At 43.6% G+C, this 23,282-nt stretch overlaps 1 protein-coding gene and 1 long non-coding RNA gene across 7 annotated transcripts in view; one reads left to right on the forward strand and one right to left on the reverse strand.

Annotated features, from left to right (window-relative positions):
* The window catches only part of LOC309617583, a 150,668-nt gene extending 132,989 nt beyond the window's left edge, over positions 1-17,679 (forward strand). The window contains exon 2 of the long non-coding RNA XR_014238065.1: positions 15,705-17,679. This is a non-coding gene — a long non-coding RNA (uncharacterized lncRNA). The remainder of the gene's footprint in view (positions 1-15,704) is intronic.
* ZFP90 (ZFP90 zinc finger protein) lies at positions 562-21,769 on the reverse strand. Of its 6 annotated transcripts, none has more exons than XM_082369878.1 (5): positions 21,685-21,769; positions 21,221-21,287; positions 8,453-8,579; positions 8,019-8,114; positions 562-4,552 (listed from the first exon to the last, which is right to left on the reverse strand). In XM_082369878.1, the coding sequence occupies exons 2-5, from the start codon at positions 21,251-21,253 to the stop codon at positions 2,907-2,909; spliced, it is 1,902 nt and encodes a 633-aa protein (XP_082226004.1). In that variant the 5' UTR covers positions 21,254-21,287; positions 21,685-21,769; the 3' UTR covers positions 562-2,906. The 6 variants fall into 6 exon arrangements, with proteins under 6 accessions (XP_082226004.1, XP_082226002.1, XP_082226003.1 ...); XM_082369876.1 differs by having other exon boundaries at positions 21,596-21,737; XM_082369877.1 differs by lacking the exon at positions 21,685-21,769 and adding an exon at positions 21,567-21,682.
* Between the last annotated feature and the right edge of the window lie 1,513 nt (positions 21,770-23,282).

The raw sequence follows: 23,282 nt of genomic DNA on the forward strand, positions 1-23,282 counted from the left end.
AATCCCAGAAGAGCTTCAGAAATTGAGCCCACTCCAAGGACCTCAGGAATGAGAAATGAGAACACCCTCATGGCGGCTGCATCCTCTCCCGCTACAACAGACCTCTCCGCTCTGGTAAGGAATCAGGCTCCACGTAACTTTAGGCCTTCACCTTACCAGCCTAGCAACCTCAAATTAAAGTATCCTTGCTAAGTCTATTTTGAAAAAATTCTGTCAAAGGACTCTGATTGGCTCAATTGTTCCTGGAACTATCATTGAGCCCCAGGATGTCCTGGCTTGTGTTCCTGTGGTCAGTACAGCAGGGGTTGTTACAAGAGGAAGAGGGGGGAAAAAGCTGGGCAAAGACAAGACACCACAAGACCTATTAGGGGACCTGTTAAGGATTAAATGAAATGATGGCTATAAAGTACTTAGCACAATGTCTTTCAAGTAGTAAGCAATCAATAAATGCTATTAACTCACCTGGCTGTGATGAGTTTAGCAGTTAATCCCTCTTCCTTGATGCACCACTCTTTAATCTTAGCCAAGTTCTGAAAATGGAAAAAGACAAACTGACTCCCATTCAACTAAGAAGGCTATTTATTGAAATAATACAACAATGTTACAAGGATGTATTTCATATGGCCTAGAAGCTGGGTGTTCATTAAGTGCATGGTGCATGGTTGCTGGGACTAGAGAATCCTCTGCTCAATCAGCCATACATACATCCTGGGCACCCTCCCTGCCAATGATGATATGCTGAGTTTCAGAGACTGGTTGGATCTAGGCCAGGCTGCACACACAAACCAGTGGTCTCCTTTAGGTCTTCTGGAACTAAGTCTTTATAAACTTCCACAACAGCTGCGTAGCACTCAACTGGTTACAATTCATGCCATTCTTGCAAACAGTCCACTATGGGGATCCCCAAACAATCAACAGAAAAATGAGTTCCTGATAGGCATCCTAGCCAATCAGTAGAGGAGGTTCCAAGTAGAACTGCCCATTGTCAAACCACGTATCAGACAACACAGGCACGGTCTTGGCATTGTGGTGTATGCTAAGCGTGGAACATCATAAACAAGGTATTTTTGAATGGTTAAAGTCTTGGAAGGGCAGATCTGCTATAGAGTATCCCATCTTGCTCCACATATGACAAACTCACTGGGCTGGACTTCCCACATTTCAGGCCCCAGGCACATTTTTCCTGCAGAGAATTATGATGTTTGGGAGCTGCCTCATGTTGTCCAGGATGAGACAAAAATGATGGATCCTGCCACCTGGCATGCAAAGAAGCCAGTAGGAAAGGTTCACCATCAACACCACCCCATATCACTCCTCCCCAGGATTCATCATTAGGGCAGGAAAATTTGCTTATCTTGGGGGAAACAGAGGCTCTTTCATGAAAGGGGTCAATTTCTACAGTTGCTTCCAAATTTATCTGCACTACTGGTGCCAATGAACGAACAAAGATTCTGTAAATTCCTTTAGAATAGGCCGTGGGAGGCTTTAGGGGATATTAAGGATTAGAGTGGGCTATTGAAGCTTACCTCACACTTTACTGATGGAAAAGCATCACAGAGCCATAAAAGTTAATTTTTTAATGGTGAAAATTTCTTTGGCACACAAAATGACCCACTACATGCTGATTCCCTAAACTGATTTAAAGGCAAATTTTATGGCAATGGATAATTGGATTTATACTTCTCTACAGTAAAATTAATTTGGGGAAATTTTTTTCTCTTAGTTCTGTGTTGTTTTTCCATTGATCAAATCAATACAGGAAGCTTGGGGCAGTGCTTTTTCATGGGAGGATCACGAAAAGCACAGTAGGAAGACTTAATAATTCTATGAAACTGACATACCTTAGCTGAAGTATGATACTTGGGAAAAGGAAAAAAGTCATTGGTAGTTCAACTATTTACAATTTCTGTTAACATTTTGGTTTGTAAGCTTCCATCAAGCTGCTTTAAATAAGTGTGTGACAAATCTGCATATGTCTTGCTGCCTCTTATGCTTTTATGAATTCCCAAAGTATTCAACTCCTGAGTGCTCATTAAATATTTGTGCATCTGATTTATTTTAAAACTTATTTTAAAGCCCTGAATTCCAAAATATCTTTTCAGTGGCAAGACCATGGGGCCAAAGATCCAGGAGACCTGCATTTTCCACCCAGCTTTGCCGCTATAAACCGTATCATGCTGTGCAACCACTTCACATCTTTGGCTTTCAGTTTCTTCATCTGTACAATGAAGCGGTTGGACCAGTTGATCTAATTCTTTGAATGGTGAATTCCTGGAGGTGAAACTGGTTTCCATGGTAAATTTAACTTAAGAGCTGCAGTTGAATGCAGCTGTCAAGCAATTTAAAAATGAGTTTTGGTCACTACCATGGGAGTTTTATTTATTTTTAAAAAAGGCTGTAAACAGTGAGAGTTACAAATTAAACTGTTGAAAGTTGGTGATCTCCTGCAAACATATATTCAAAAGATTTACAAAGTCCAATATATAGGCATATCATTTCTAACAGGTTATATAAGATGTTTGTAGTTGTTTTTACACACGTCTGTAATCAGATCTGGGAATGTGGCTTTTATTTATTTTTTTCCTGTTTTTTTTTTTTTCTTCTCTTTTTTGGCTGCGCCACATGGCATGCGGGATCTTCGCCAACCAGGGATCGAACCTGTGCCCCCTGAAGTTGGAAGCGTGGAGTCTTAACCACTGGACCACCAGGGAAGTCCCAGAGAATGTGGCTTTTATTAAAAAAAACACTGTCTACTAGCACAGAGCTTTCTCCACACACAATGTGCACACATACACACACACAATTCATTACATTCTCAAGCTTTCTCTCCAGTAAGAATCCTCTGATACTGAATAAGAACAATATTTTAGCTAAAGCTTTTGGCGCATTCCCTAATTTCAAGGTTCCTAGAGTTTATTTCGTGTATGAATTCTCTGATGTTTAGTAAGAGCTGAGCTTCGACTGAAGTTTTTCCCACATTCCTTACAAGCATAGGGTTTTTCTCCAGTATGGATTCTCTGATGATCATGCAGATTAGTTTTCTTTCGGAAAGCTCGCCCACATTCATTACATTCATAGGGTTTTTCTCCAGTGTGAGTTCTCTCATGCTGAATGAGGGATGAACTCTGACTGAAGGCTTTACCACAGTCGATACATTCATAGGGTTTCTCTCCAGTGTGGGTTCTCTCATGTTGAGTCAGTGATGAGCGTCGACTGAAGGCTTCTCCACATTCATTACATTCATAGGGTTTTTCTCCAGTATGAATTCTGTGATGCTCTATGAAACTCGTACTCCTTTTGAAAGCTTTCCCACATACATTACATTGATATGGTTTCTCGCCAGGATGAGAAATAGGTTGTTGACTGAAGGCCTGCTCACAACCATAGGGGTTTTCTCCAGTGTGGATCCTCTGATGGTCAGAGAAGTCTGTAATGTGGCTGAAGTCTTCCCCACAATCATTGCAATGATAGGATTTCACTTCAGTGAGAGTGTTTTCACCTTGAGTAAGAGATGAGCTCTTGAAATCTATGCTGTAGTTATTGCTTTGGTAAGGTTTCCCTCTCTTATGAATCCTCATATGTTTATAAAGGGATGGGCTCTGACCAAAAGCCCTCCCACATATGCTACATTCAAAAGGTTTCTCTCCTGTGTGAGTCCTCTCATGCTGGACAAGGGAAGAACATCGACTAAAGGCCTTCCCACATTCCTTACATTGGAAGGGTTTCTCTCCACTATGTGTGACCTCATGCTGAGTGAGGGATGTGCCATGCCTAAACGACCTACCACACAAATTACATCGATATGGTTTCTCTCCAGTGTGAATTCTCTGGTGTTGAACAAGGGAGGAGCTGCGCTGGAAGGCTTTCCCACAGAGACTACACTGATAGGGTTTCTCTCCAGTATGAGCATTCTCATGCTGACCGAGGGATGAGCTATGCCTGAAGGCCTTCCCACACACATTACATTCAAAGGGTTTCTCCCCAGTGTGAATTCTCTGATGCTCAGTAAGTTGTGTCTTCCAGAGGAAGGTTTTCCCACAGTCAGTACATTCATGGTGTTTCTTTCCAGGATAAATTCCCTGATCTGTACCGTTGGGGAAAGTTCCATCTCCTTTATGAGTTTTCTCATGTTTAGTCAGTGATGACCTATGAATAAAGGCTTTTCTACATTTATTACATTTATAAGGTTTCTTTTTTGCAAGGATATTATTCTGACTGAGTAAGTCTGAATTATGTCCCAAATTGCTCCCAAGTGTATCACATTCATTAGACCTTGGAGGAATGTTCAGTTGTGTAACCAGGTCTGTGTTCAATCTAGAATTTTCAACAAATTTATTTTGCTCACAAGCTTCCTCTGGTGTGATTATTTTCTTCTGGGTGGATGCATCTGGCCCCAAATGTCTCTTCCAGTTTTCCTTGTGCCTCTCTAACTGGCCATTAACATCCCAAGTGTCTTCTAACGTGGCACATGAGGGATCATCTGTGCTAAGGGATACTTCAGATATGCTCTGCTGCAGATGTGAAGATTTGGCTTCAGGCCTGGTCTTCCAGTCTGAAAGAAATCCAAAGTGCAAAAGTCCCCTATTCCCTCCTGTTAAAACAAACTGCTACAGTAGGAATGAGGAAGTAAAAGAGATATGTTATACATCACTCTGTTTTGAAATTAGTCCTGTAGCTTCAGGAGAAGACCCAAAATGGAGAAAGGAAGAGTGGAGAGAGGTGACCATGCAGACTGCAGATCCAGAGTGAAGAATAAGTCCAGAATGAGGAAGCCCATGTAGGAGGGCTTGTTAGGGAGTAGGGAACAGGTGAGCAAGAGAGAGTTAGGCACAGATACAAACGGAATAGGATCATGGTCCGTCTTGCAGAATCCTATCTGCTATCCATGCCTCCCGTCCATTTTACAAACTGCCATGGAATCTGTCTTCCTAATACACTCATTTCATAATTTCTTTTAAGTCACCTCTGAGGCTTCAGATCTTCAAACCCTGCAGAGAAAATCTGCAGCCAGTGATCTAACTGAAATGATTCTTTGACATAACCGGAGATCAAGGGCTATACTTCCCATGGAGAAAAAAAAGTAATATTTCAGGAGGCAAATCATCCTTGCCCTTACACACAGAGCTGTGGTTTTAGTCTATTTGAGTTCTGATTCTACATTAATCACCTCTCTTAACCAAAAACAATTTATTTTAATCTGCCTAAAAAACTGATCTCTAAACCTCTGTTTAACCTCAGAATACTAATAGCAGAAAATTAATTAATGTCTAGGTTCTAAGAATGGTAACCTTTTAAAAACTAAGGGGAGGGAGGTTTCTGGAATGATGGAGATGTTCCATATCAACAGAAGTTTGGGTTGGATGGGAGAATGCACTTGTCAAAATCAAATGGATGGTACATATACAAGAGGTATATATTTCACTGTATATAATATTTTCTAAAAAAAAGATCTATGAACAAATATTGAACTCTAGTCAACGATATACATTTTGAAGCATGTAGGGGTGAAATGTACTCATGTCTGCAACTCACTAGGAAATGCATCAAAGGTAAGACAGATTAATAGATAGATGGACGAAGAGATATGTGATAAAGCAAATATAACATGTTAACAACTATAGCACCATGGTGGTAGGTATATGGTGTTCACTGTATAGTTTTTTCAACTTCTCAAATGTTTGAAAATTTGCATAATAAAATATTAGGAGGGGAAAAAAAACCCCAGTAACTAAGGAGCCCTAAACTCCCAAATTCCTTACCCTGGAACAAGACTCAATTCTAAATTTCTGAGGACAGAGAATGCTTTGTATTCCTTTTAGAATCCTTCTCAGTGGGACATTCAAGAAATGTTTGTTGAAATGAATGAATGAGAAAGTTCTCTCCCAGCAAGATTCCGTAACAATCAATCAAGTAATTTTCTGACTGCCTTCTATATGCTCTGCAATACAAATAGAAAATATTTAGAAATATAGTAAATAGACTCTCCAGGAGCTTAAAAACCTAAGAATAAAAACAAGACTCAATCTTTTGACGACTTAAAAAAAAACCCCATCAGATGGCACATATTAAATCTGAATTTGTGTGGTAGAGATGATATAAATGGTATTTGTGATCAAGGAAGAAACAAATAAATATATTAGCAAATATTAAGTTTTATGGATTAGACAGACCTTGAACTTAAAGAATAGATGGCTTTGGATAGGCACAAAGTATTATCTAATGAGGGAAACTATATGCTACTTACAGAGAACATCGAGAAAAAGTTCAACCTAGGTGGAGCTTTTTTTAGCAGGAATAGAAAGATAATACTGGAAGGGATGATGGGGACCTTTAAATCAAGGGAGTTTCTGCTTCCTATAATGAGGTACAGGGAGTAATAGCAAAGTTCTTTCAGAGGTGGCTGGTTTAGGAAGATAAAGCATTAAAATCCAATATGGTCCATGAAGTGATGAACAGATAAACAAAATGTGATATATCCATACAATAAAATATTACTCAGCAATACAAAGAAATGAAGTTCTGATACATGCTACAATATGAATGAACCTTGAAACATTGTGCTAAGTGAAAGAAGCCAGTCACAAAGGGCTACATATTATGATTCCATATACAGAAAATATCCAGAATAGGCAAATCCATAGAGATAAAAAGTAGATTAATGGTTGCCAGGAGCTGGGGGGTATGGGGAATGGAAAGTGACTGCTAATGGGTATAAGATTTCTTCTTGGGGTGTTGAACATGTGCTGCTTAGATAGTGGTGATGGCTGCACAACTCTGTACATATCCAAAACAACCACTGAAATGTACACTTTAAAAGGGTGAATTTTATGGTATGTGAATTATATCTCAATAAAACTATGATTTAAAAAATCCAGTATGGATTACAAAAAGATAAGATTGAGTGAGCAATTTCAACTGGGAATTATAGTAATCTAAGTCTGGGGCTTGGTTTAGGATGTCACCAGTCCAAGTTAAAAGGGAGGAAAACCTAAGATACTTCTCAAAGGAGGAAAATAACTTGGGTTGAAAGAAAAAGACTAGACTGACTATGGTGTCTGGGCCTGAGGGAGTGGAATCCTGGTAATTTCTAATGGGCAAGGGGAGAAATGGATAATGGGCAATGTAGCAAAATGTGCTGACTGGGGATGCAAGATGATTAATTTAGATTTTACACCTTTAATAAGAACGTTGTGGGACTTACAAGTGGAGGGGTCCTGTGAGAAGAAAATAAAAGTGACCAGGGTACAAGTAAGGATGATTCTGAGTCTACAGCACACAATAAAGAGCTGCAACTACCAGAAGGCAGGCACCCTTTTATACTGAGGTAATACAGAAAGAAAGGAGAGGAAGCCGGAAGGCAGGCTCCTTAAGGTAGATTCACTAAGAGGGAAAAGCAAGAAAAGCCAAAGACCCAAAGCCAAGAAGCATTGAATGAGTGGGGAAACCAGGAGAGGATAATACTCCAGGAACTGTGGAGGGAGGAAATGAATCAAATGGACAGGAGTGCAGGATGGAAGGAGGATGGTGTTGCTCGCCAGACAGATGGTACAGGAGTGCAGTCAGGGAAAGAAGTCTGGAGAGAGGGAGAATCAAGGTTATGGGTATTTCCTACAAGTCTGGGGCATCCGACAGTGAAAGGAGCAAGAAAAAACAAGGAGGAGACATGGAAGTTCAATTAATGTCTGAATGAGTAAGAAAAGAGATCTCTAAATAATGAAGGGGGACTGAGGACACCAGAGGAGAAAATAATCCAGAAGTAGGGATATAGGATAGGGAGAGATGGTATTCTGAGTGTAGGACAAAGGGCTACTTTCAGAAAGGAAAAAGAAGTACCTTTTCTTCCAAGACCTACCAGCAGCAAGACACCCTAATGGAGAAGGGAGACATACAGAGGTGTCATCCAGGAGACGGTCCAACCTCTTCTACAGGTCTAGGCACTCCCAAGGCAGCAATCTGAAGGTGCTTCCCTCTCCCTCAGCTGTGCCATTGTCCTACATGCTTGATTCTCCCTCATTTACCTGGACAGAAAGGTCTTTGGATTTCTCCCTCTGCTATCCATGGCTCTTCTCCTTGCTCCAATTTGAAGATCACCTCTGGCTTGGAAACTTGATATCCTGCTCATGGGTAAATACACAAGATTTGGTTGTTTGTGCAAGTAGACAAAGAACCCTCTACAAGTCAGTACTAGGCCTTGATCCTCAGGAACTCTGAAGGGAAAAAATGGTGCAACTTGAGGAGTCATGCAATCAAATGGCCTATTTCCAGTTCTGCAAAAGAAAGACCGTTACCTAAAGAGCAGGCTCAGAAACCCATAAAGCTGGGTCCCAACAAGATGAACAAACTCTAACCCTGTACACTCTGCTCACAGTCACCCAAACTATGAGTCCCACAACCTTAGCAACTGAGAAAGGAAAGACCCACCAATACATAGACAATGAGATGTGGTCCTTACCAAGAGAAACCAAGTGGCTATAGTTCTCCAGCATCACATCCCTGTACAAGCGCCTCTGAGCGGGATCCATGTGGTGCCATTCTTCCTGGGTGAAGTTCACAGCCACATCTTTAAATGTCACTGATTCCTGTAGGAACACATTCCTGCTCAAGTAGGGATCAACCCACAAATGTTCCCATGGCAAAACTGGGAACCTACTGTAGGGTCTATCACAAATGGTGATCACATGTGTGATATCCTGAGGGGGCAATGTTGGGTTAAATATACTAGTTGTTACACAATTTTATAGAGAATCTAATATGGCAGGCAGGAAAGTCATGAGGGGCAATGTGTCCCGCAATCCTGTAAGCCTACTTAGTTTTCTTCTTGTTCCCTTCAAAGCCAAGCCTTTCCTATACAATCACCAATTCCTCACTGCCCATGTGCTTCCTTTGGTACAAAACCCAAATACAGCAGGGAATAAAAAGTGACAGCCCTCCTTCACCCCCATCACCAATCCCACAAACTCCCTACAAATAACCATTGTGAACAGTTTGGTGTATACAGTTAACAGTCCCTTTCCATGTTACACACACACACACACACACACACACACAGTCTTGTTTTGTGAAATATCATATAAATTGTTCTACATCCTGCTTTTCACATTCAGCTATGTATCTTGGAAGTCTTTCCTTAGTGCTATGTACAATTTCACCTTATTTCTTTGAACTGCTTCATAGCACCCCAGAGTACAGCTGTACCATAACACACCCATTGCCTAAAACCCATAGCACCCCACTGTACTAAAAACAAGATTCAAACTCCCCCATCACTCACTGGGCTCTGGTCATGCTGACCTTGCCCTGAATATATCAAGCTTGTTCCCACCCTGGGCCTTGGGATCGCGACATGGTTGACAACCAGTCAACCAAAACCATGTTTATGTCTCAGGTCCAGCATCACCGCCTCAGAAAAGGTGTCTTAGCACCTTCCTCTAATTTACTATGCATCGTATTACCATGCTTAATTTTTCTCCTAAAACAGGTATCGCTCACTGTCCAAATTCCTGCCACCTGAACTCAGGAACCAAATAGATTCAGATGAAAAAGGATGCTTGTATTTCTAATCATTATCTGAGATTTGTTAGCTTTTCTGTCTCCCCAATTGCAAGTTCCGTGAGAACAGGGACTTTACCTATCTTATTCACAGCTATATGCCCCCCCAGTGCCTAGACTGATGCCCAGCACATAGCGGATGCTTAGAAAAACTTGGTGAATGAATAAATGGACCAGTTCTTATTATTAGATATTTGGATTAGTTCCAATATTTTGCTATTACAAACATTACTGCAATACATACTCTTTGTGCAAATATATTAGAATTCCTGTAGGCTAGCTAGCTAGAATTGGAATTTCTAGGTCAAAGATTTTTTCATGCTTTACTCCACTCCAATCACTTCTTCCTCACCACCCACTGAAACTGGCTGAGGACCCTCGTGCCTCTGAATAGTCAGTTCTGATGCTCACAGGTTGATTTCTGTCTTGCCTCACCAGGCCTTGTTAAGCCATGGGACACCTGTCACTATGCCCAACTTGAAATATCTCCTTTGGTCCCGGTTAGATTTCTACCTCAAGAAGTACATAATAAAGTATGTAAAGACAATCAGCATGAAAAGACACTGAAAGCAGAGCCATGAGTTCGCTGGAGCAGTGAGGGAAAGTTACGTGAAGGTTTCTGCCTTATTCCATGCCCTCCTCCCATGTGCTTAGCTATAGCTGAATTGGACTTCTGTTTCCTGGAATATATAATTCTCTCCCCACGCTCCCATCCGTCTTTCCCTTGCTAATTCCATACTTCGGGTGTAGGTTAGCAGATCTTCAGTGAGGTTTTCTGATCCCCCAGGGGAGGGTCAATCCCCATATCATGTGCTTTAAGCCACTTTGCGCATCCACAATTCAAACAGACCTAATAATCTACTTAATGCTTGTTTTCCTAGTTAGATGGTGAGCATCGTGAGAGCAGGGACTCTACTTTTCCTTTTTTTTAAACTCTAGAATACCAACGTCTAGCAAGTACCTGACCCAACTCTAAATATCTGTTTCCTGACTGCGTTGAGCCTTGAGATGGCTGAGATCTGAATTTTAGAGAAAAGGAGAGTGGGTGGCCCCATCTCCTACTGAGTGAGGTGCACGACCACATCCGTACACAACAATGGCTCCTCCGTATCACATTTCTGCTCAACACTGCGGCTGTGTCCCCACAAGAACAGAGAAGGGTTGAAATGTGGCAGATTTTTCTGACAGAGGTCAGGGATCTGACTGTGCCAGGTAAGATGATACTAGATGCTAAAAAAAAAAGACACTAGATATTTACTAGGTGCCTGGCTTTACCATATGCACCATGGCAGAATAAAAATGCAAAAGAAAAACACTGCAGTCCTTGAAAAGGTTTCAGTTTATTTTAAAATGTGTTGTTTATTAGAGCACGATACGAGACAATACATAGTAAAGTGGGTGCTACCAGCGTTCTGGGCAGGGAAAACTGGGTACAGGAGAGAAGCTTCAAGGTAGGCTATGCACTGGGCCTTAAGAGGTAAGTACCATTAGGATGGGAGAAAAAAGAGTGGGAATCCAGTCCAGGGACTGAGAAGTTAGAGAAGGGAGGCTGGATTTGGGATGCACATGGCTAGCAGAGAAAAGGTTTAGACCAAGGCAGACATTTTAAGTTAGGCTGTGAGAAGTAACACCTTTCCACTCCTACTCTGTCCTCTAAACTTACAGCCCCTTTGGTTTAGAAACACACAGTTGGCAGCCAACCTGGATTCCTCTGCTTCGCTGGTTCCCCGTATTAAACACATGGCCTCCTGACTTCATTCTGCTTCCCCAAATAGGTTGAACTAATGTTAAAGAATGTGCTGACCAGTAAACAAATGTCTAGTCCAGGCCACTCATTTCTTGCCCTGGCAGGACAACTAACTTCTGTTCTACTACTCACGGTCCCACCAACTCTTTCCTGTGTACTATCAGAGTCACTTCTCTAAAACAAATTTGATCATGCATACAAACCTTTAATTTCTTCCCACTTTTCCCTATTCTTACCGCCTTCACCCTAGTCCATGCCACCATCTCCTCTTACCTGGACCACTGCTACTATCTCCTACCTTTCCTCTCCTTTTCCACTCATGCCCCACCCCTCCCAAGTCTGTTTTCCATATAACTACTAGACTCATCTTGTTAAAACCTTTCAGAGCAAGTCATTCCTTTGCTTAAAAGCCTCCAATGGCATCCCAATTCATCCCAAGTAAAAGCCAATGTCTCTATAGTAGCTACACAGCCCTTCACAATCTGGCCCCCCACTATCTCCCTGACTTCATCTTGAACCTCATCCCTAACCTACTGCTCTCTTACCTTTACTCACCCTGCCCTCCTTACAACTCCTGGAACGTACCACACATGCTTCTGCCTTGAGGTCTTCGCTCTGCCTGTTCCTTGACTTGGAAGCCTCTTCCTGCAGATATGCATGTGGCTCCCCACTCACTTCCTTCCGCTTTTTGTTCATATGTCACCTCACCAGAGCCAACGTCCCTGACCACGCTTTATAAAACAGTGCCCCCCCCCAACCTTGCACTGTCACTCTCTGTTCTTTTCCTTTTTCATAGTCCTTACACCTGACGTGTCATATTTTATTTGTTTACAGTCTGCATCCCACAGCAGAATGTAAATTCCAGGAGAGTAGGAATATTACCTATTTTCTTTATGGCTGAATCTTCATTGGCTACAAGAGGCCGGGCACATAGTGGGTGCTCCATAAATATTTAATAAATTTTCCTTGAGATTAAAAACTAGACTCCTTAGTGTGAGCTTCTGAGCTCTTCCAACCTAGTCCTCACCTTACTTCTGCAGCCTCAGCTCTGGCTTCTCTTCCCCTTGTACACCATGAGTCAGTGTGCAGAACACTTACACCTCCTTGAAAAAAAAAGATCTCTCTCTTCTGCAAGTGCTGCTTCAAAATGTTTGGCCTTCCCTCCTCTGCCTGCTAACACTCACTCTCCCGCCAAGACTCAGTCAAGTTCTCTCCTCAGGGGCTCCATTTCTACCTCCAGTTCTAGGCTAACCCCCACCCCCCAGCTCCCCTCCCTAGGCCTCTCTTCAGCACAGCTCATAAGACACTACCTTATGGCGACTGTTACATATTGTTCACTGTGCTTCTAGAGGGTCAAGACCTTGTCTCAGGCACCTTCGAATCTCCAGAGGCCAGAACCATTTTGGTACATAACGGACAGTCAGTGGTCTGCAAGATTAAATAGGTAAAATGTACTCTGAGATCCTTGGTGTGAGTTAGCCACTCTGAATCAAAGCAACTTTAGGGCATTCCCAATGCAGGTCACACCTCAGACTGTAATAAAATGATCCAGTGATGTCTTGTAAACACTGTTTACCCTTCTTCCAGATTTAACTTGACCTCATAATCAACACCTTTTAAAAATTATCAAGAAGTATTAAATGTTCCCCTTCCTCATGCTGACATAAAGAGGACCTTGGCCAAATGATGGAGCCCAAAGCAAAGAACTGGAAACAGCACATACTAAGTTAAGTGTGTAATATCCTTGGGCAAATCACAGACCTCCTGGAGCTCCAATTTTCTCATCTATAACATGGATTCCCTGAACTGAAGAAATAAGAGCTTTAAGAGCAGAAGGGTGAAAGAGTACATCCAGAAAGGACATGTCCAACTATAAAAAGTCACGCTCCTGGGGCTTCCCTGGTGGCGCAGTGGTTGAGAGTCCGCCTGCCAGTGCGGAGGACGCGGGTTCGAGCCCTGGTCCCGGAGGATCCCACATGCCGCGGAGCGCCTGGGCCCGTGAGCCACAGTTACTGAGCCTGCGCGTCTGAAGCCTGTGCTCCGCAACAAGAGAGGTCGCGATAGTGAGAGGCCCGCGCACTGCGATGAAGAGTGGCCCCCACTTGCCACAACTGGAGAAAGCCCCCGCACAGGAACTAAGACCCAACACAGCCATAAATAAATAAATAATTAAATAATTAAAAAAAAAAAAAAAAAAAAAAGACACGCTCCTCCAACTCTAGCATATACCATCCCTGCAGGAGAAATCCCCTAAAACTATAACTCAGGAAACTTTGTAGTTTTGCAACTTGGCAAAGCTCAAAACCAGAGCCTGGCAGCTAATGAGTAAAAATAATCTAGTTATTTATATCACATATTTTTAAATACTGTATTTATACTACACATAACATTTTTATTTATTATATTTAATATAACTATTAAATATAACATTTAATTTTTATATTACATACAATTATAGTAATATAAAAACTACCCCCCTCTAAGACCAAGTTACTTTAACCAATTAGAATACATTAAATTTACTGGGATACAGTGTGGCATTTTCACTCAAGCACTCGGTGCTCTATGATACTGGACAATAACAGTTTGGTAAGCTGAGAGTTAACAGCGTCCCTAACAAGTGCGAACAGAGAGAAGTAACATGATTACTGTTAGCCTTCACACACATACACAGATGCCCTACTGAGGCTAATGGCATCATCATCTACAGTATCCCAACTGGAAACCTGGACCTTACCCTTGACTCTTCATTTTTCCTTTATGCCCTAGAATTACCAACAGCCTCAAAAATGTCTCCTACATTCAGTCCCTTCCCTTCATCTTTCAAACCCAGCTCAAATCCTCCCTTGCCAACAATGGGCAATGGCCTAATGGTCTCGATCTATGCTGTCTAATATGGTAGCAACTTGCCACATGTGAATACTGAGCACTAGTAATGTGGCTAGTCCAAATTAGGACATGCAGTTAAGTGTAAAACACTGGATTTCAAAGACTTAGTACCAAAAAATATATAAAACATCTCATTAAGTACCAAAAAATATATAAAACATCTCATTAATAATTTTAAAATATTTATTCATGTAGAAATGATAAGATTTTGGCTATATGAGGTTAGATAGTATGCATTACTAAAATTAACTTCCCATTTCTTTCTACATTGTGGCTACTAGAAAATTTAAAATTATCCATGTAGCTTATGTTTGTTTTGGACGACACTGTTCTAGGTTGTTCTAGATCTCCACCTCAGGCCATTCTCTCTAGGTGACAGAATCATCTTTTTCTTAAATTCTGCCTGCTGCCACACACCCCATGCTTCCGACAGTGGACTCTCTGCCCTGATTACATCATTCTCTTCCATGTTTCCTTGCCTTTGTACATCCTATTCTGATCATCATGTACTTTCTTCCCTCAGCTCTACAGGATAAATTCCAAGTCATCCTTCTAGAACCAGTTCAATGGTCCCTTCCCTTCTGAAGCTTTTCCAGATCCCTGCCACCTTTAGTATTTGGTCCACATCTCAATTTCAGAACTATAGCTACATTTTCATGTTTTTCTCCCTCAACAATTTCTCAAACTCCTTTTCATTTCAGTATTTCCAAAACTAAGCATGTTGGAACTTTCCAGAATCACAGGGGCAATTTGGAAAAATTGACCATTCATGAAAGGCCCTACCAGGCAACATTTAAAAGCTCCTTACATGATTCATTATAAAAAAGCAACAATTAACATTTATTGAGCATTCACTGCAGGCCACGCACCCCCTCACTAAATTTTCTCACTGAAGCCTTACTGCCACCCCACAGGAAGCAGGTACCTTCTCCTGACTGGTTCTGAAGCGTGACCCTGGTTAAGAATACCAGCCGGCACAGAGCAGGCATTCTAAAAATGTCTGCTGAGTGAATGAATAGAGTCTGGGTAATTCTTACCAAAGGAAAACGAGGAGTCATTTTGAGGATTAAAAAAACATTACAGATTAGTGAATTCTATTCTTGGATTATAAATAGCAGAGGCAAATGGCAAAACGATGGCATTAACAGCCAAATCTAAAAGCTGGCTTCTCTTAAATACTGGCTGAACAAAAAAACCTCTGACAAATATACTAAAAGAAGAAATAAAAAAATAAATCAATTGAAAAATAAGGGGAAGGGGCTTCCCTGGTGGCGCAGTGGTTAAGAATCTGCCTGCCAACGCAGGGGACACGGGTTCGAGCCCTGGTCCGGGAAGATCCCACATGCCACGCAGCAACTAAGCCCGTGCGCCACAACTACTGAGCCTGCGCTCTAGATCCTGTGAGCCACAACTACTGAGCCCGCGCGCCTAGAGCCCGTGCTCCGCAACAAGAGAAGCCACCGCAATGAGAAGCCCGCACACCACAACGAAGAGTAGCCCCCGCTCTCCACAACTAGAGAAAGCCCGTGCGCAGCAACAAAGACCCAACGCAGCCATAAATAAATAAATTAATTAATTAAAAAAAAAAAATAAGGGAAGGGACTTCCCTGGTGGCACAGTGGTTAAGAATCCGCCTGCCAATGCAGGGGACATGGGTTCGATCCCTGGTCCGGGAAGATCCCACATGCCACAGAGCAACTAAGCTCGTGCGCCACAACTACGGAAGCCTGTGCACCTAGAGACTGTGCTCCACAACAAGAAAAGCCACCACAATGAGAAGCCCACGCAACACAACGAAGAGTAACCCCTGCTCGCCACAACTAGAGAAAGCCCATGCACAGCAACGAAGACCCAACACAGCCAAAAATAAATAAATAAATAATAAATTAATTTTTAAAAATAATAATAAAAAAATAAAATAAAAATAAAAATAAGGGGATAAACCAGTAAAATACCCAGCAGTGTGTTAAGAAATGTGAAAGATCTTAGTGAAGTGGATAATTTTTAAATCCTAAATCACCAATGTTGACACAAAAAAGGAGAGAAAATAATTGAGGAAGAAACAGAGAAAACTGTTCCCAAGTCATCCTCTTTATAAAAATCCTGGATCTAAATGTTTTATAGGTAAATTCTTTCAAAAGACAGAAAAAGATGAAAAGCAATCTGAATGTTTCTACAAATTAAGGATGAGCAAGCCACCAAAACCTGCCAAAGATCTCTCTCTCGTAAAAAAAAATTTTTTTTTAATTATCTATTGTAACCAATGTGATTTTATCCCAGTATTATTTGTAATAGCAGAAACTTTATAAGCAACCTAAATGTCCTCTGAGAAATGGTTAAATTTTAGTATATCATACAAAGCAGTATAATACAGCCATAAAAGTGATTTAAAAAAACAAAAGAAAAATCCTCATAAAAATTAGATGAAATTTAAAATGTTGTAATTGAGGGGACTTCCCTGGTGGTCCAGAGGTTAAGAATTTGCCTTCCAATGCAGGGGACCCGCGTTCAATCCCTGTTTGGGGAACTAAGATCCCACATGCCATGGGGCAAATAAGCCCGCGTGCCGTAACTACTGAGCCCACGTGCCACGACTACTGAAGCCCGCGCTCTAGAGCCCGCGAGCCACAACTGCTGAGCCTGCATGCCACAACTTCTGAAGCCCATGTGCCTGGAGCCCATGCTCCACAACAGGAGAAGCCACTGCAAGGAGAAGGCCACCCACAGCAACAAAGGGTGGCCCCCGCTCGCTACAACTAGAGAAGGCCCGCGCACAGCAATAAAGACCCAACACAGCCAAAATAACGGGAAAAATTACATTTTTGCTATGTGAGGAGCAGAAAATGCAGAAAGTATAAAATCACTGCCTGGGGTTAAGTGGTTATTAATGTTCGCTCATGTGACACCCACTTACTGTGTGCGTACTTTGGAGCAAAGGATGAAAGGAGTCAGGTGGCCCTTCTCTAGAAAAGCAGAAAGCCCAGTACGAGATGGATGGGTAAGCACACCACTCCATATGACATTAGACACTACTATGACAAGTGTACATAGGTGTTACAGGAATGCACAAGAGAGGCACTTGACCTTACCCAGGGGAAGGAGGGTCTGAGCTGAAGCTTAAAAGACCAGCACCAGTCAGCTCAGGAAGAGGTTAAGAAAGGGGACCTCGGTATGGAGGGAGCTTGAATATCCCTGGCCACAAACATCCTGACCTGGTTCAGCAAGTGGCTTGGTTTCCCTGGAGCATCTCGTCTGAGTTTGTGACCTGATCCAGCTTTTGCTGGGTCTGTTCAATCCTGATGACTGAACCACAGAGCTCTCTTGGGATCTGAAGTCAATAGAGACCAGGGCCTGGTCCCTCTGCATTTCCTCCCCTTCAAGATAGAACACCAAGAAACCTGGTCTCCATAAGCAGCTTTTTCCTATAAAACTTTCCCCATTTCTTACTTTTCTGGTGGCTCCAACTTTAAGAATGGTAAAAAAAAAAAAAAGAATGGTAAACACCTTTTCAAAATCCTAACTAAAAACATAGTACACATATAACAGAAAAAAGAATGCATAGTGTTTAGACAGCTATAGTTACTAACAATCCATAGATCCCAAGGATTTTGGGGGTATTCCGCCCAGCCCATCTCTGCTCCCATTCCCCTCCCACTGTGGGACCACTTTAGTTATTTGTTAGCTAAGCCCTGGGAGAAGGTCTCAACCACAGGAGTCCCAACTTTCAAACACTTGCTCCTGCACATCATTCACAGCCATATTTAAAACTGAGAACAGTTAGTTCCCTGCTCAAAAACATTGGCTCAAGCTACAATAGCCTCCTTGCAGCTCCTTGAACACACCAGACACACATCCCACTGTTCCCTCTACCCAGAACACTCTCCCCCAGAACTGAATGTTGTTAACTCCCACACTTCCTTCAAGTCTGCTCAGATGGTAACATCTCAATAAGGATAAGGCTTACCCTGACCACCCTATTTAAATTGCACTCCTTGGACTTCCCTCGTGGCCCAGTGGTTAAGAATCCGCCTGCCAATGCAGGGGACATGGGTTCGATCCCTGGTCCAGGAAGATCCCACATGCTGCAGAGCAACAAAGCCCGTGCGCCACAACCACTGAGTCCGTGTGCTGCAACTACTGAAGCCCACGCACCGTAGAGCCCACGCGCCACAACTACGAAAGCCCGCGTGCCTAGAGCCCATGCTCCGCAACAAGAGAAGCCACCGCAATGAGAAGCCCGTGCACCGCAACAAAGGGTAACCCCCGCTCACCACAACTACAGAAAACCCACATGCAGCCACGAAGACCCAATGCAGCCAATATAAATGAATGAATGAATGAATAAATAAATAAATAAATAGCACTCCTACCACAAGCCCCCAGTTCCCTACTCAATTCCCCTCATCCTTCTCTACCTTTTATCTTTTTTCTAGGGTACTGATGCCTTCTAGGATATCATACAATTTCCTTACTTAATTTTTTGCCTCCTTCTAAGATGAAAGCCCCGGACTTCCCTGGTGGTGCAGTGGTTAAGAATCCACCTGCCAATGCAGGGGGCATGGGTTCGAGCCCTGGTCCGGGAAGATCCCACATACTGCGGAGCACCTAAGCCCGTGCACCACAACTACTGAGCCTGCGCTCTAGAGCCCACGAGCCACAACTGCTGAGCCCGCGAGCCTAGAGCCCCTGCTCAGCAACAAGAGAAGCCACCGCAATGAGAAACGTGCACACCACAACGAAGAGTAACCCCCGCTCGCCACAACTAGAAAAAGCCTGTGCGCAGCAATGAAGACTCAACACAGCCAAAAATAAATAAATTAAATTAAAAAAAAAAAAAAAAAAAAGATGTAAGCTCCATGAGAGCAAGGACCATTATAAATTTTGTCCACTAATGTATACCAACCACCTAGAAAAGTGTCTTAACACATCATAGGGGTTCAATGACTATCTGCTGAATGAATGTATGAATGAATGAATGGATTACCAAGGCCAAAGAGAAAAAAGTCCAAACGCCCTTGTATTCTCGTCTATGCAGTGCCTGCAGCCCACACCCACTGTCACACAGGACAATGGTTTCGGATATAGGCCCCTCATCTTCTTGCCTCCCAACCCCTGCCCCACAGTCAATCAGCTCTACCCCCACCCCCTTCATTTTCACCTACTTAGACCCTGCCCCTATTCAAAGGTGAAATCTCCACTGACTCTTCCCACAGGCAGAATTTCCTCTCCCTTCTGCACTCACAGCAGTCCCTGGATCTCTGCAGCAACACCTGACACCACCTTTCTGGTGCTATACTTCTGCATGGGGGCTGTCCTCCCCCACTAAATTAACTTCCTGGATAAGTAGTCACATGACTCAACTACTCATCTTTTGCATTCCTCTGAGGGCCAGGCTCAGAGAAGGGGAACCATTGACAAAGGGAAATTTCTGCCTGAAAAGCCCCATTTGTAGGGCCCGTGTTCTGTTCTGTCCTGTCCTCCGTCCCCAGTCATCATCTAGAGCCTGAGTTAGGTAACCCAAGTGAACACTGTCAGGCCATTCCATGAGAATATAACTGAGTGCTTTAGGGAACACAGCTTTAAAAGTGAAGTTTAAAGAGGTCCCTAGGGCTTCCCTGGTGGCGCAGTGGTTGAGAATCTGCCTGCTAATGTAGGGGACACGGGTTCGAGCCCTGGTCTGGGAAGATCCCACATGCCGCGGAGCAACTAGGCCCGTGAGCCACAACTACTGAGCCTGCGCGTCTGGAGCCTGTGCTCCGCAACAAGAGAGGCCACGATAGTGAAAGGCCCGCGCACCGCGATGAAGAGTGGCCCCCGCTTGCTGCAACTAGAGAAAGCCCTTGCACAGAAACGAAGACCCAACACAGCCAAAAATAAATAATAAATAAATAAATTTATTAAAAAAAAAAAAAAGAGGTCCCTAAAGTTTACTGCTCAGAATACAGATTCATTTTCACCATCAAAAGGCAACTCCCACCCCCACCATATGGAAATGATCAACACCCCCATGAGGTGTTAAGTGAGTTAAGTCATCTGAATTCTCACAACCTACTGAGGAAACACTTTATACGGAAAGGTGCTGATGACAGTGATTTGCTCTGGCTCTCCTCAAACAAAATAACTGTTTTGTTCTAGTACTGTTACTTGTCTTACTCCTTAAAGCTCACCCCTGTAAAACAAAAACATGTAACAAGAAGTAAAAAAATATAAAGACGTTATATGCTGTGTTTAATTTACTGTGAACTGCTTTTAAAGAACACTGGTATTTTCACCTGATTTGTCTCACACCCTAGCAACTAGAATCTGTGATTTTTCCTTAATTGTAAAGAGAGTGTGGATTAAAATACCATCTGAACTTTGTTATATTTTCACTGATAAGAGTCTGTAAATCAATAGGTAAGCTCAGAGTTGTGATGCTTCTAGAAAATGCCTCCTGTCTCACAAGAATAAATGGATTCACAAATCGGCGTTATGTTAATTAAGTTGAAGGCGGGACATCTGGGGATGTGCATTATTATACCTCTGTTAAAGCAGAAGAAAACATGTAAAGCTACGGGACACGTCCTCCCTTCCTCCTTGCCCGGGAAGAGCCCACCTCCAGCCTCTTCCTAGACAAGTCCAGACCAGGCTTCTTTGGTCCCTTAAGGTCTCTCTATGGCCCCTGGGTCAGAAGCTAGGGCTCCTATCTCCTTCACTCACAGTCACTTTCCCCTCTACATTTTCTATTCTGTCACCCGACCCTCTAGATTCCTAATGGACAGAGTTCAAGGAATTGGCTTGGCCCTCAGGATTCTCAACACTGACACTTCTAATACATCCACTCTTAACTCCTCCCACAAGACCACCCCGCCCTGGTCCCCCTCCTCCCCACAGTGCAACCCTCCTTTGGGGAAGCCCTTTCCCCCCAGCTCTGGACACCTTGGTTTTGCAAGGCTAGGAGGCTCCGAGGGGGCAAGCAAGCCAGAAAGGGGAGTCGCTCAAGCGGAGAACAATGACTACTCCAAATACGCCCCGGGCTAGGAACGGGCTGCTCACCTGGGGCCTGGCCGTCGGAGGCCTCGGGGCCATTCCTGCGTCGCCGGGCCCGGCTCCTATACAGGGTCTGGGGAGAGAGGAGAGGGCCCACTCAGCCAACTGCCAACCGCACCGCACCCTGCCAGGCCCGGCCCGCCTCCGCCCCGCAGCCACTTCTCCAGGGGAGAGAGGTGGGGAGGTGCGCGGGCCCTGCCTGGGCCTGCCTCCCCCAAACTAAACGCTCGCCGCCTCCTGGACACCCTCCTCCGGCCACGCCCAGTCCCATCCGCAGGATGGTGGGCGCGGCCGAACGCACGCGCGCAAAGCCCGTGGGAGGTGCCGCCCCAACCCGCGCACTCGGAATCACCGCCTCCTGGGGACTCCGGATTTCGAGACCTCAGGCCCACCCAGGGCTCGGGCCGGCTCCTCCAGCCCCCAGTGCAGGTTCGGTCCTCTGCAACTCTAAAGTCCGAGGGGCGGCCTACCGGGGCCGGACAATGGCCGCAGCGGCGGGGTAGAGCCGGAAGTGCGCCTGCGCATGCGGAGCCTTTCTCCCGCAACCGCCGGGCTGCGGCGGGCGCGCGACTACACTTCCCAGTGGCCACCGCGCATGGGTCCCATGGAGGCTGCCTGGTCGGACGCTTCGCTTTCCGAGCCGCCTGGGTGGGGACCGCTATCGGGGCCCAATGGGTCGGAGGGTGGGGCTTGAGTACTCCTGCTTCCGCTTATTCCAGTAACAGTCACTGAGCGCCTTCTCTGTGCCAGGAGCGTGTTGCTAGGGGCGGGATACTGCGGTAGATCGGGCAGGAAAGATCCTGCTTTCTGGGAGCGAGTATGCACTCCTGTGGACGAGGCCGACAAAAAAACCCCGTAAACATATCAACAAGATAATTTCACGTACTGACTTCAGCTGTAGGAATAAGACAGTGAAGGGAGTGGGGCAACGTTGCCTCTTCTATATCGTCTTCACAAAGGTTTGGACACTGACTCCCCAGACCACATATATAGAATATTACGGCTAAGATACTTGATGAAATAGTTGATACTACAGAAAGAAAAAAACAAAAAACCTTCAGGTGAATCCGTAGCCTCCCGAACAGTATTCAAAAGCAAACTGTGCCACTGCCATGTTATTTCATTACTTGGTATCCCATTGCTCAGGATTTTGTACTTGGGGAAATAAATAAATGATGGAAAATTTCAACACAAAGAATTAGATTTATATAATTATGTTTTATATATCACAAATAGTCTAAAAGCTTCCTAGACTTACACTTGATTTTTTTAACATTAGAGTATCACATATTCACATGGTAGAAAATGATTGCAAGTAAATGTTCTTTTTGTTACATGCTTTATCAAGATGATGGACATTAAAAAAAAAATAATGCTTTCCACCACTGCCGCCTGAATATAATGCTGTGGAACAAACAGAAGGCATCATTCAGAAATATGAATGAGTGGTCTAAGGAGGCCTCTCTGAGGCAGGAACTCAGTAGACTGAGACCTAATGAGGCAACTGCTGGAACATGAGGGAGAAAAGAATTCCAGGCTGAAGGAACTGAGGGTGCCAAAGCCCCACGGTGGAAACAAACTTGATGTGTTTTAGAAACTGATGCCTAATGTAGCTGTAGCAGAGTGACGGGGAGGGAGAGTAAGTGACATAGACGTAGGACAGGTAGGCTGGGGTTTGATGGAGCAAAGGTTTTTAGAGGCTGTGATAAGGAGTGTGGATTTTACTTTGAATGTGATGGGAACCACTGGGTTAGCAGGAGCAGTGGGTCATTTACTACTATGAGGGGATAAGAGAAAATTTCCCTGTTGTCCCAGAACTGGTAACCAGGACTCAGAGCTGAGATTAAATTCTTCTGCATTCGAAAGAGAGACAAAATGGCGTTTTTCACAGAACTAGAAAAAATAATTCTAAAATTTGTATGGAAATACAAAAGACCCCAAATAGCCAAAACAATCTTGAGAAAGAAGAGCAGAGCTGGAGGTATCACACTCCCCCTGATTTCAAGCTACAGTCATCAAAACAGTATTGGCACAAAAACAGACACATACATCAATGGTACAGAATAGA

The sequence above is a fragment of the Balaenoptera borealis genome, assembly GCF_965194805.1.
Source record: "Balaenoptera borealis genome assembly, chromosome: 19".
NCBI lineage: Eukaryota > Metazoa > Chordata > Mammalia > Artiodactyla > Balaenopteridae > Balaenoptera > Balaenoptera borealis.